This window comes from Typopeltis vanoorti, chromosome 10, assembly GCF_054136105.1.
Source record: "Typopeltis vanoorti isolate ZY-2024b chromosome 10, IOZ_Tvanoo_1.0, whole genome shotgun sequence".
Lineage (NCBI taxonomy): Eukaryota > Metazoa > Arthropoda > Arachnida > Uropygi > Thelyphonidae > Typopeltis > Typopeltis vanoorti.
Genome location: NC_143558.1, coordinates 103,243,740 through 103,257,959, shown reverse-complemented (window position 1 = coordinate 103,257,959; position 14,220 = coordinate 103,243,740). Strand labels below are relative to the sequence as shown.

The following is a 14,220-nucleotide window of genomic DNA, read 5'->3' as shown; positions in this document are numbered from 1 at the left end:
AAATTCCTTCTGTGCCATATCAATTTGTTCATCATTATCATCGATTTGAGCATCGTAAGCACATTCTCTCTCAAGGTTAATTAGGTCTTCATCATCCAGCTCCTTATCATGTGACTAAAGCAGGTCCTGAACATCACCTTTTTCAATCTCTTTTAGTCCTAGATCGAAGCCAAGCTTAGTTATGTCATTGATAACACAAGTTACTTCATTTTCAAATCCTTTAAAATCATTTGCACAATGAGGAATAATCTTTTGCAATGCCGCTCTCTGGTTGCTAGACGTTATTTCACTCCATGCTTCCTTGACATTTTCAATGCAATTTTTGATATTGAATGCCTTCCAGAATTCTGTCAAAGTCATAGCCTCATCTCCTGTAGTCTTTTCTATTGCTTGTGAAAAAGTTCTTCATAGGTAATACGCCTTAAAGGATGCAATTACCTTGATCCATTGGCTGGATGATGGAAGTAGTATTAGGTGGTAAATAAATAACTTTTACATTTTTGCACAAATCATTCAGTGCTGTTGGATGACTTGGTGCATTATCTAATACCAACAAGATTTTAAAATCAAGATTTAATGACTTGCAGTACCTTTCAGCTTCAGGACAAAAACAGTATTTAAACCAATCCTCAAAAATAATTTTTGTCATCCAAGCTTTTCTATTGAATCTCCAATGAACAGGGAGAAAATTTTTATCTAAACTTCTAAGTGGGTGAGGATTTTGTGAACGATAAATAAAGAGAGGCTTCATCTTGTAATCTCCAGAAGCATTGCCACATAGTAAAAGTGTTACACGCTCCTTCGAAACCTTGTAGTCAGGCTGTGATTTTTCATTTTTTGCTAAAAATGTTTTAGTGGGTATTTTTTTCCATAATAAGCCTGTTTCATCAGCATTAGATATCCGCTATAATTTCCTTCTTCAATGATCTGTTGCAATTCACCAGGAAAACTAGCTGCTGCTTTTTCATCGGCACTTGCAATTTCACCTTGTACACGAACACTATGAATGCTCGATCGCTTTCTGACGCCGAATCATTTTCACTTTCTAATTGTTTTCTTTTTAAAGTTTCAAATCAATGCTTTTGTTTTTATAGTCATTTGACTAAGAGGAATTCTCTTTTGGTTACAATCTTCTATCCACACTGACAATAGCGTTTCCATTTCAATCATAAGATGGCTTCTGTTTCTCGTAGTTTGGGACCCAGACGAGGTTGATGCACTTTGTCCTAGTTGCTTATAGTTTTCAGCGTGGTCTAAAATATGGTGAACAGTTGATTCATTTAGACCGTACTCTCTTGCAATTTTGGCTTTGGGTATGCCTGCTTCATACTTATTTATCATATGCAACTTATCTTCTAAGCTGATCACTCTACATTTCTTCTTGATAGCTGTAGACTTGATATCATCCTTGTTTCTTTTAGCATTCATTGTAGGGGTAAATAAGAAGAGAAATAAATATCCACATGTAGTTCAGGCAAAGGCGGACAGTTAGTGGTGAGCAGGTGCCATCAGATAAAAACGAAGCACTACAAAAGAACGATACCTGGAGAGTGGCGACTCGAACTGGTTGCATATGTAGTGGGCTACATCTCATGGCCGTGATAATTCGAATTCGTAGCACAATAATTGGAATTTTGGTATCAAATTATAAACCGCCATAAATCGAGAATCGCAATAATAGAAACCACGATAATCGAGGTATTCCTGTACTTTCTAACCCAGCGCAAAACTTGCTACAGCTTTGTATTGATCTAGAGTATTGCAATAATATGATAATAAACCATTTTGCTCTCTCATCTTCCCTTTAACTGTTTGATTCATTGTCTGTCACAGTCAGGTTGTTCAGATTTATATAAACCTGATTAATACTGTTACATGGTTACACCTATCTGTAGAGTCTTGCAACGTCAATCAGTTGCCCAGGTGAGAATTATCATAGAGTTTTAATTTCAGAAAAAAAATCCATGCTCATAGCTTACCTTATTGTACATAAAAGCTTGCTAAGTTGTTAATGGCACTTATGATGTAGTACAGCAACCACCGAAATACATAGACACAAGAGGATTAATAACAGTTCAACAAGATAAACTAGAAAACTACTTACTCTCCTACATACAGCCTAAGTCACCGTTTTGGGTATGCTATGTTGATGATGTTTCTGCCAATTAGTCTTACCTTGAAGATTCTCTGCCCTCGTTCTTAACCAGAATCAACAACATACACTCCCATATCTTCACCATGAAGATCCTCCTCTTTCTTTCTTCTGGTGCATAGATTAGTTTATCATAAACCTACTTTTACTGGTCATTATGCAAAGTTCTACACATAATCTCTCTCAAAATGTGGACATCATCAAAACTTTGCTGTATAAGGCTCAAGTCATTTGCTCCAAACATTTTGATCTTAAAAAACTAAAATTTGACAACATCCAATGTTATATAAAAAACTAAAACTTGACAACATCCAATGTTATATACAGCCAAATGGCTTCTTCCCACAGAAGATCCAACACATCTTGGACTTTATAAGCCTATTTTGAAGAATTCTGAATCTGAGAGAGCTCCATTTGCTTAGTTTGCTGGAATCCCAACAAATTTCGAATATTATGATTAAAATAGACCTACAGGGAGTCAAGGAAGACCACATACTACCTGCACGAACTGTCATACCTGTTCTTGAATTCTTTCTCACTATGTATGCATACAACATCAAATGGCAAACCATTCTGGTCACAAACCACTTGGTAAGAGAAAAATCTAGCTCTCATCACCCTCTTGGCAGCATTCATTCTCAACTTCCAAGGAAACCCTCACATCCTTTCCCACCCCTCTATAAAATGAAAACCCCCATCTACTGAAATCTTGTATGACCCTTTCAGAAATTTGTAAGTCTTAATCATATCACCCCACTTTCTCATGTTTGCTAGTGTCTACAGTCTACGAATACTCAATCTGTCATCATAATTAATATTCCATAATCCTAATATCATTTTTAACACTCTCCTTTGCACTCTCTCCATTGTATCAGAATCACTATAGAAACCAGAGCTGTGCACAATAGTCTAAGTGAGGTGTTATCAAAGCCTTGGAAGGGAAAAAAGAACTTCCTTATTGTTACATGTCAAGGTTAATTTCAGCATTGCAATTATCATCTGAGTTATATTTGCAATATGACCCTCAAACTTCCTATCTACTAGAATTCCAGGATTCTACCTCATTACACCATTTTCACATAAACACATTTCCAGCCTATTCAAATCAGTCTGCAAGTACTGCATATCAGCAAATAGTTGTAATGTTATATATAGCCAAATAGCTTCTTCCCACAAAAGATTCAACTTAACCTGGACTTTATAAACCTGTTCCCAAAAAACCCTGAATATGAGAGAGTTCCATTTGCTTATGTTGCTGGAATCTCTCAACTAATTTCAAATATTATTATTAAGATAGACCTCCAAGGAGTCAGGAACTCATCAAGGAAGGCCACTGTTATGTCTCCTTTTTCTTATTTCAACTATTTTCAACCCTTTGCTATATCTCCTTTATACACTCGATCGTGGCTACACGTGGTACCTCTGAGGGACAATGGAATTTCCTCGAGATCGAGGCAGTATCAGAGTGTCTGAGATTTACCTCTCGTAAAACGCCAAGAAATTTATTTGTTTCACTGCGCCACTTAGCGCTATTAGATTATTAATATTAACAACCAAGAGGTAATCTCAGGACAGTACTTAATGATACCTATCAACTCTGCAGATGTGGCCAAAATTTACCCTTTTCTAATATCCTGCATAGGTTCATAATAATTTATAAGAGGTGCATCGGATTCCAGAAATCACAGAAAGTCTTTGTTAGAATCAAAAGCAAGGTTTATTATATCTCAAAAGTTGATACACTTAATAACACTAGTTTAAATCCCATCTTAAGGGAGTTCCAGACAAAGCATAAAATACTCAAATACCACTAACATACTTATAACATATTATGCAGTAGCTATCTAAAGTAAGAACTATATTAACACACTCTAATGCATTATTCATGTATTATTATCACAGTTATTCTAAAACTCCGTAGCTCTGTCAGGCTACACAAGATAACATTCATATCGTTCACAATCTCTTTATAATTTATCAATTCTTTACTCTAAACATATCCTTAACTTCATTCAATATAATAGTGAACTTTAACACAACGACAGACAGTAAGATCAAATTCAATAGCTTTCTAAAGTGATAGCAATACAATCTTATTCTATGTCATTAATGTCCCTTTTCCATAACATATCAACGTGGCACAAATCTTTCATTCATATTCAGTGAAACACAAATAAAGTCTACTTATCTTCCCCTTTTGGTTCTTTATTGCATCATAGGTTCACAGGAAACTGGCCTTCTGTGGACAGCCGGACTTGCTTTTTCCGCGGAGAATACGGCCGCCGAGACCCGCAACTGCCTTAATCAGACCCTCCAATACGGAGGCACTGCCACCCTTCGCTACCACGAGAGAGGAACACACAGGAGATCCAGGAACAAAAAGCCTTGTTTCAGGGTCGCATGACCCTTATATTTCCCTCTTTTCTTCTCAGCGTTTCTCGCCCTTTTCGATGTCCAGCCAACTCTCACGTGCTGTTACGTCACGGTGTCCATTCTCTCCCCTGCTATCGCACATACGCTGACATCATGTTGTTTGCTTGGGGCGAGCCACTCCCTCGCGTACGGCTCCTTGACCTTTGGACTTCATCCCCCCCCCAACTGTTGAATTTGTGCTTACATTCTATAATTCTTTTATACATGTTATTTTATAATGCTCTGCTAATGTTTTACACTTTCAGTATTAATTAACCACATTTGTGAATGGCACAAAACACATACTTATTTACCCTTTCATAACAGAACATGCTTGATATATATATATATGTATATATATATACATATTACTTATTTTACACGTAGAGGCAATTTACTGTATTTGTCTCCTTTTTTTGTTTGGAAACGCATGTTAGATTGTGATAAGATAGGAGTTCATAAAATACCACTCTATCACAATCCAACACCACGTACCACCAGCTGTCATACCTGTTCTTGAATTCATTCACACTGCTTGCACACGCAACAGTCATAGTAATGTTATACTTTATTTCATTATCAACTTCCAAGGATACACTGGCATCCTTTCTCCACCAATCATAAAATGAAAAAGCTCATCTACTGAAATCCTGTATGACTTTCAGAAGTTTGTAAGTCTCCATATCACCCCTCTTTTTTCTATTTGCTAGTGTCTGCAGGCTACAAATTCTCAAACTGTCGTTATTATCAGTATTTCACAATCCTGAAATCATTTTTAACATTCTCCTTGCACCTCTCCACTGCATCAGAATCACAACGTAAACCAAGACTCCAGACCTGCACACAATAGTCTAAGTGGGGTGTTATCAAAGACTGGAAAGAAGCAAAATGCCTTCCTTGTTTTTACACAGCAAGGTTCATTTTGCACTGCAGTTATCCTCTGAGTTGCATTTGTAATCTTTGCTATATGGCCCTAGAACTTCAACTTACTATCTACTGAAACTCCAAGATCCCAAGCTTGATCAGTTTCTTCTTGCATAATCAAACCAATATAACACGACATTAGATAGCTCATCATGCCAAAGTGCATGATTTTACATTTACTAACATTGAACTGACAGCCATTTACACATACCCACAATTCCAGCCTATTCAAATTATTCTGTAAATACTTCATATCAGCCTCACTCCTGATTATCCTACCCATCTTTGCATCATCAGTAAATAGCTGTATGCCATATGTCAAATCCTTTCCAGTATCATTAATATATGAATTGAATAACAACAAACAAAAGACTGATCCTTATGCCATGCTGCTGGTTAGCTAAAATCTTGCATACTCACATTCGCCATATACCATTTTTTGATATCTGTCAGTCAGCCATCCACTTATCCATGCCAATATTTTATAATCCAATTCCATATTTTTCAATTTATGCAACAGTATCATATCATGGTGCAAATTCCAAAAGTATCATGGTGCATCCATTCCCCTTTTCTAATCCTATGGTAACAATATTATAGAATGGGAGTAAGTAAATGCATCTCTTCCAGATCATCTGTGGAACTCCTGGGCTATGACAACCAACTGTATATTTTGTTTTACTAGCCTTAATCTCACACCAGACTGCTTCTGCTAACACATTCCTGGATGCTGACAATGTCAAGTTCTTTCCTAATATCCTCATTTTTAATATGATATTGCCATTGATGCCATCTGTTCATTACCCTAATCATTCTCAGGACTATCATATCTGCTGTCTCTAGTCTTTGGTCAAGTGGTTTACTTCTAACCCAGCTCTCAGATCCATAAGTTAAAATTGGTTTGAACACTGTCTTGTATACAGCTAATTTAGTGGTTTCACTCTCTTATTCCATATAAATTTATTTAATTGACTTCCTACCATGCCAGCTTTGTTGATTCACTAAAAATCGTGCCTAAGTAGCTGAAAGGTTTTGCTTGTTCTATAGATTCTATTTTACAATGCAGTTGATATTTTCAGTGCTCCTACCTATTTTCATTGTCTTTGTCTTGTTATTGCTGACCTTCATACCATATTTATTACAACAGTTATTCAATTTAGTCAGGGAATCTTGCAGACTTCTAGCGGATTTATTTAGAAGTATAACATCGTCCGCATAAAGCAAAGAGCTGACATTAACATCTTCCATTTTGATCAGGTTTAATACCACTTTCCTTCATAATGTGGTCTATATAGATAATGAATAACAGTGGGGATAATGTACATCCTTGTCTGACACCAGATTTAAAATTGAACCATCTTCCTGTATTTCCTTCAATTTTAACTGCTGATTACAACTCAAATGAAGACTAAGTATTGTTTGATAAAATGCCATTGACACCATACAACTGTAGCGTTTTGAATAGCTTCTCTTTTGGCACCTTGTCATATGCTTTTTCTAGATCTACAAAACTTAAATAAAGATATTTGTTATATTCCCATGATTTGTCAACTATTTGTTGTAAAGTGAAAATCTGATCCTGACAGCCTTTATTTGGCCTGCATCCAGCTTGTTCTTCACCAAGCTTCCCTTCCACAACCCTTCTCAAGTATACTGGCATAAATCTTACCAGCAACACTCAGTAGAGAAATACCTCTGTAATTCTCACATTCAGTTTTATTTCCCTTTTTATATATGGGTACTATGAGAGCTCTACTCCAATCATCTGGAATTCGTCCCTTTGTCCAAGCCTTCTGAACTATGCAGTGTTGCCACTAAGAATTTTATACTTCCATACTTGAGCATTTCTGGTCGAATATCTTCTACAACTGCCTTTCCACATTTCAGGCTTTTTCTACTTCAAGTATGGATATGTATTCCTGATTGCATGCCTGGTCAGTGTTTTTTTTAGCACTGTGCTGTCACTGATTATTTCATTTAGAAATTTTTCGAAGTAATTACTCCATACTTCAAGGATATCTTTTACTCCAGTTTTCATGTCACTTTTATAATTTCTAATTCCTTTTACCACACTCTTTCCTCCATTTCTGAGCTTCGTCAACAACCTCCAGAATATCTTGCCACCTTCTTGATATTTATTTTTTATGTTCTTACCAAAATCTTCACATGACTTTTGTTTAGCTTTCTTTCATTTGTTTCTGTATTCTCTAAGAGCACAAGCTGACTAATTTGCCAGGAACTTTTGATATGCTTTCTTCTTTTCCTTCACTACCTCTTTAACTTCCTTTGTCCACCATGGAGTTCTGATTTTTCTATTCTTGCAGACAACCTCACTACATGCATCTCTGGCTGAATCAATCAATATTTTCTTTAGGGCTTGCCACTTAATCTCCAAAGTTTGTTTCCTGTTCACAAACTCTTTCATTTTTTCTTGAATAATCTTTATGTGTTTTAGTCCACAGTTCACATCTGAAAGCTGCTGAACTTTTATTCTCTTTAAAACTTTCTTACATGTTATTCTTTTCAAAATGAAATTCAGTCTTATCCTGCTCAAGACTAAATGGTGATCACTTCCAATTTCAAATCCTCTGTACACTCTGATGTCATGCACCAGTGAGAAAGCATCACTGTCAACAATAACATAGTCGATGAGACTTTTCTTATTCCTTGCCTCTTCTTTCCATGTGAATTTGTGCACATTTTTATTTTAGAACATGTTAGTAATAACCAATCCATGTCCTTAGCAGAAATCCAACAGGTATTTGCAATTATTATTTGCTTTGCTCTTTTCTCCAAATTTTCCCAAAACATTTTTGTATATCTGGCAATTATTTCCTACTTTGCTATTGAGATCCTCAACAAGGACCAACTTTTCATTTTTCAATGTGTCAGTTGCTTTCTCCAAAGCCTCAAAAAAATTCCTCCACCTCTACCCTAGCAGAACCTTCTGTGGAATGATGTATACAGAGTTTCTTTGTCCAGTTCCTCATTCTGATATTTGCCCACACCACTCTACTTGAAATTGCCTGCCATCGAATAAGATTAGCGTCGTATTTAGTGTTGAATACTATGTCCACTTCTTTTCCTTGGTTTTCTTCCAAGTGTGCTATAATTTTCTCAACGAATACATTTCACACCCACTGCAATGAATAAAATCCCTCAAATTCAAATTGCCTACCAACGTTATTTTTGCTGCCTTTGTTCGTCGACACATTGATGCCATGCCAACAATATCGTATTTAAACAAAAAAAAACAAAAAAAAAACATTTAAATTGGAAAAACATTTAACATCCATCTGTGTATCCAATCCATAGTTTTACAGATTACAATACATTGCATTCCTTTTTCTCATTTAGCAACTCTTGCACTATATAGATCAGCAAAATTTTAGGATATCTATTACTGCAGTCTTAAATTCAAATTTTGATGATCTTGTTAACTTTAGTGTTAGCAAATCCTGTGTTATTTCTAGAAAAAAAATCACTCCTCCTCTTTCATTCTTATTTGACAATGCCCAAATCTCTAAAGCATTTAAGATGAAACCAGGGATGATGTAGAAAGAAACTGTAGGGATTTTGGATATGGTGTCTAAAAAGACTGAGATGGAATTCTTAGATGACTAGAAGATTGTACACAGAAAGTAGTATTAAAAGCTTTGCAGAGAAGAATCTCTCTTGGTTTAAACATATCACTTATTGTTGTTTCAGTTTCAAATAAATTAGATTTATCAAGTCTAGATGTTCCTTTCTAATCTGCTATAACTTATACTGATCTATACAGCCATTGAATGTTGAGCTCACCTTTGGAGAGGAGTCCCTAACACAGTGTTTCTCAATGTGGGGGGGTAATTTGAATATTTTGAGGGCAATTAGAAAATGTTCATGTATATATTTATACATATTTATATTATACTTTTTCAGAACTTGGCTGACTATTATGCTAGAGGTGGGGCATCAAAATCTTCGAGACGTTGAGGTGGGGCATGATCCAAAAAACGTTGAGAAACACTGCCCTAACAGCTGCAGAAAAATCCTAGACAATACAGACTGGTTTGGTTGATTAATGATCAACCCACATACAGTGACTAGTCAGATCCTCTTTCCACACACTCAGTGAATATTTTTCTTCTTGTGCATTTATTTTCTCTATTGCTGTCCTTTGGAATATCCTCTATTGTCACATGATTTCCATATAACATTAGAGGATATATAGATATATAACAATGAATAAATAAACTGCAGAAATTGAACGTTTTTTGTCCATTTTTAAATGCAAATAGAAGCTAAACTTGTCAGCATATAAATTAAATATAGTCTAGTTTGTATTTAACAAATCCAAGATATTTATGACATCACAATGCTCCCCATGAGCATAAGATGGAAAGCAGAAACATTCAGAAATCCCAGCCAAGCCAGATCACCTTAGTACCTTTCTTTACAGAAGGTAAAGAAAGTTACTAAGGATGACAAAAGTCGTTTTGAAGCTTCCACTCTTACATCTTCAACAAGAAACTCCAACATTTTAAATCATAACAAAACAATAACAAGCAACTTAACAAAACATGAATTAACAGTGGTGAAATCACTAAATTCAAATCCAAACATCGTAATAACTAGAGCCAATAAAGGAAGTGCCACCGTTATTTTAAACCAAACCACTTATGTAGAAAAAATGAACCTGCTAGTCTCCGACATTAACACATACCAATTCGTTAACTACAACCCAACCAATAGAATAAAAAAAAGAAAACAGAGAAACTACTTAAGTCAAAAAACTATTTCTGCACTACACTCATTTCCCAAGGATTTACGGGCTACCAAAAATACACAAAGATAACACACCACTCCGGCCTATGATTGAAGGAATAGATAGCCCGAATTATCACTTAGCCAAAAAATTAGCGGTAACACTCAAGGAGTTGGTAGATCATTCCCCCTCCTACATCAAAAAACACATTTCATAAACGTCATCAATGACATTACATTAGAAAAAGATGATTCATTAGTCAGTTTTGATGTCTCTGCCCTCTTTACGAATGTCCCAATGAATGACACAATCCTTCTTTTACAGAACAATTTCCCTCCAGATATCACAGCGCTCTTTGCACATGTATTGCGTTCTGGTTATTTTGTGTGGCAAAACGCTTTCTACCTACAAAAAGAAGGCACAGCCATGGGCTCACCATTACTTCCCCCCCCCCCCCTCCCCATTGCTAACACTTTTATATTGAACATTTTGAGCAACTTGCTTTAGGTTCCTCTCCTTTAAAACCCAAAGTCTGGCTTTACGTTGACGATGTTTTCGTGATCTGGTCCCATGGCCACTAGACACGTTCCTTAGCCACCTTAACAAACAACACAAACGCATACAGTTCACAATTGAGATTGAAAAACAGAACACACTTCCGTTTCTAGATACACTTGTCACACGTCTTCCTTCTGGCAATCTTTCCTTCATTGTTTACTAGAAACCAACACATGCTGGCCAATATATATACATAAACTCCTACCACCACCCAACACAAAAACTAGGTGTCGTCAGTATCTTAAAAAATAGGGCTCTGAAGATCTGCTCCAGTAAACAGGCACTGAAAGACGAATTTAAAGTGATCAGCAATACTTTTTCAAAAAAAAATGGGTACAGCCAAAACACTATTAACAAAATTCTCTACAAGACCTCAATAATAAACAAAGACGAACCAGATTACAATAAAACTATAACCATTCCTTACATTAAAGGAACATCAGATAAAATAAACAGAATACTACCAAAATACAACCTCAAAGCCATCTTTAAACCTCCTGCGGCCTTTCTCATCATGCCCTGTGAACACCTTACATAGAATTGACTGGAAAAGCACTAGTTATCTACATCACACCAAAACATGGTATGAATGCAAATTTAAGGAAGCCTTTGAGATTATTACTAACCACCCCAATCTGAACAATAATGATGGGCTAAAAATCCCAACCATATGGAAGGCATATATTTGACCCACAGAACCTTCCTCTCTAAGAGCAATTATAAACAGGACTGTAGAAAATCCAGGATCCTAAATCAAAAATAACTGTAATGCTAAAAATAGGACATCGTTGTTACTGAAAGAAAGCTATCTGTAAGAAAGAATGTTTATTCATGTTATCATGAATAGAATTTAGCTTGATGTATTTTATAAATAATTATTATTATTATTATTTTTTCACTAGAGGTCATGCCAGTAGAATAACATGTGATGAATTCATTGTTTCTTTAGCTTACTGTATGTAATGTAACTTAGCTTGGCCTGTATATCTGTATGTGCTCCAGATGATGATCTTAATATGAAGATCGAAATGTCGGGATATTAAAAGAGTTATTTATAACACGGTTGTAAAGTCCATAATTTCTAAAATGAATGCTGATCACCATGTAACACTAAAATAAAGGATTTCTTTCTGAGGATTATGTGCCTTATTAAAATTCTCTATTGTATCCCAGATGATGTCTCTGTGACCAATAAATCTGTATTTAATTCATTCTATTTAGCAATAATATGAACTTCAAACAGCATATAAGCCTAAAAATACATGAATGTCTTTTTACCCCATTTTCTGCAGATGCTAACATATTTTTGTAGTTGACATTCTTATTAGTTCTTATATTATACTGATACTGATTCTTAGTTTCTTTTTCATTTTTAAACTATACATTTAAAATTTATTAGTTAATTTATTATATTAATTTAACATTTATTAATATTAATTTAATACTAATTTATTATGTCATCAGCATGAGAAAGGCCAAGGTTTAATAGAAGAGAATGAAGTATATGCAAACACACTGGCTGGAGTGTGGATCACTACAGGAAGTATACCAGTACTTAGGCGAAATCGTATTCATAGTGGAAAGCAGGTATTAAATATTTTTTATCGCTTCTTTACTAAATTACTAAAATTTATATTGATTGTTGCATGACATTTCATCACTGTATTTCATTCATAATAAATTTAGTTTAATCCTTTATCCAAGTGTAAGCAAACCAAGTTTGCGCCTGAAAATATCTTCAGGACTGAGGTGAGGTGGTGCAACTCCAAGCAAAGGTGGACCAAGCTCTCATCACTCCTTGTCTCAGTATCTCCCATAATGCAAAGCACATCTCCTTGCAGACATGTATACTGCTATGCATTAAGGTGAGGGCCACTATCCAGACCGGTTTCAACCTTTATTGAAGTCTCGTCAGTGGGAGGCAGACCCAAACGTGGAGATACTAAGGCAGAAGCAATAGGATATTTACCTATACAAGTTGCCAACAGGTGTACCACCTTATTATTGAATTACTCTGGATTTAGAGAAAGATGTTGGAAGTTTATTTTGCACTTGGTTAGACTATAATAAATTTAGTTTAATCCTTTATCCAAGTGTAAGCAAACCAAGTTTGCGCCTGAAAATATCTTCAGGAGGACTGAGGTAAGGTGGTGCAAAACCAGGAAACTCTGAGCAAAGGCGGACCAAGCTCTCATCACTCCTTGTCTCAGTATCTCCCATAATGCAAAGCACATCTCCTTGCAGACATGTATACTGCTATGCATTAAGGGAAGGGCCACTGCCCAGACCGGTTTTGACCTTTATTGAAGTCTCGTCAGTGGGAGGCAGACCCAAATGTGGAGATACTAAGGCAGAAGCAATGCCAACCTGTTGGCAACTTGTATATGTAAATATGACCTCTCCTATTGCTTATGCCTTAGTATCTCCACGTTTGGGTCTGCCTCCCACTGATGAGACTTCAATAAAGGTTGAAACTGGTCTGGGTAGTGGCCCTTCCCTTAATGCATAGCAGTATACATGTCTGCAAGGAGAAGTGCTTTGCATTACGGGAGATACTGAGACAAGGTGTGATGAGAGCCTGGTCCACCTTTGCTCAGAGTCGCCTGGTTTTCCACCACCTTACCTCAGTCATGAAGATATTTTCAGGTGCGAACTTGGTTTGCTTACACTTGGATAAAGGATTAAACCAAATTTATTATAGTCTAACCAAGTGCAAAATAAACTTCCAGTATTTCATTCATCATTCTCTAATGCATACAGAGATCATAATTGTCCAGCTGAATTCTTATTTCTACTACTTTCCTGTCAACAGTTTCCTTCCATATTAGTCATTCATTATCATATTTTTGATTTGATCACCTCTTACTTTTTCATCTAAAACACTTAACTACATCAGACTATCTATGCAGGCTTGCACTCGGTAGTTTCCTTGTCATTTTTCCCTTGCACTTTTTTTTTCTTTTTTTTTTTTTTTGTGCCTTTCCACATGAGTCACCAATTTGTAGTGGCAGGAACTCCCAGTCATGCTTGCCCTTTTTTTTATATTTCCTGAGCCTTTTTTGCTCTATCTTCCAGACCACTATCACTGGGATAACAATGCCCCTGCCACCATGTTTTCTGTGTGGTGTAATCCAAGAACATCTTTAAAGGGGATCCTGATCATCTTACATTACTTCAGCTCTTGCTTTGGTAAGACAGGCAGTCCTGAATGGCTTGACCAGGTTGAATGAAGCTTGACTACACGTGTCAAAAGTATTGCAGTAAATCTCCTTCCCCGTGGTCCAGGAACAAGGCCCATGGCTTGTGGTAGTGCGGGTATGGCATTTACGATAATTCTGGCATTCAATTCACAAGAACATTTATTGTGTGCTGGATAGCGGGCATCTGTGTATGGCTCTGGTAAGGTTTGATTTCTCATAACGAATCA

At 36.1% G+C, this 14,220-nt stretch overlaps 1 protein-coding gene across 2 annotated transcripts in view; it reads left to right on the top strand.

Annotated features, from left to right (window-relative positions):
* Window positions 1-14,220, top strand: part of FBXO11 (F-box protein 11) — a 412,771-nt gene that overhangs the window by 319,117 nt on the left and 79,434 nt on the right. For both annotated transcript variants that reach the window (XM_090399679.1, XM_090399680.1), the window contains exon 14: window positions 12,258-12,380. In XM_090399679.1, coding sequence (XP_090255805.1) covers window positions 12,258-12,380 — 123 coding nt within the window. The remainder of the gene's footprint in view (window positions 1-12,257; window positions 12,381-14,220) is intronic.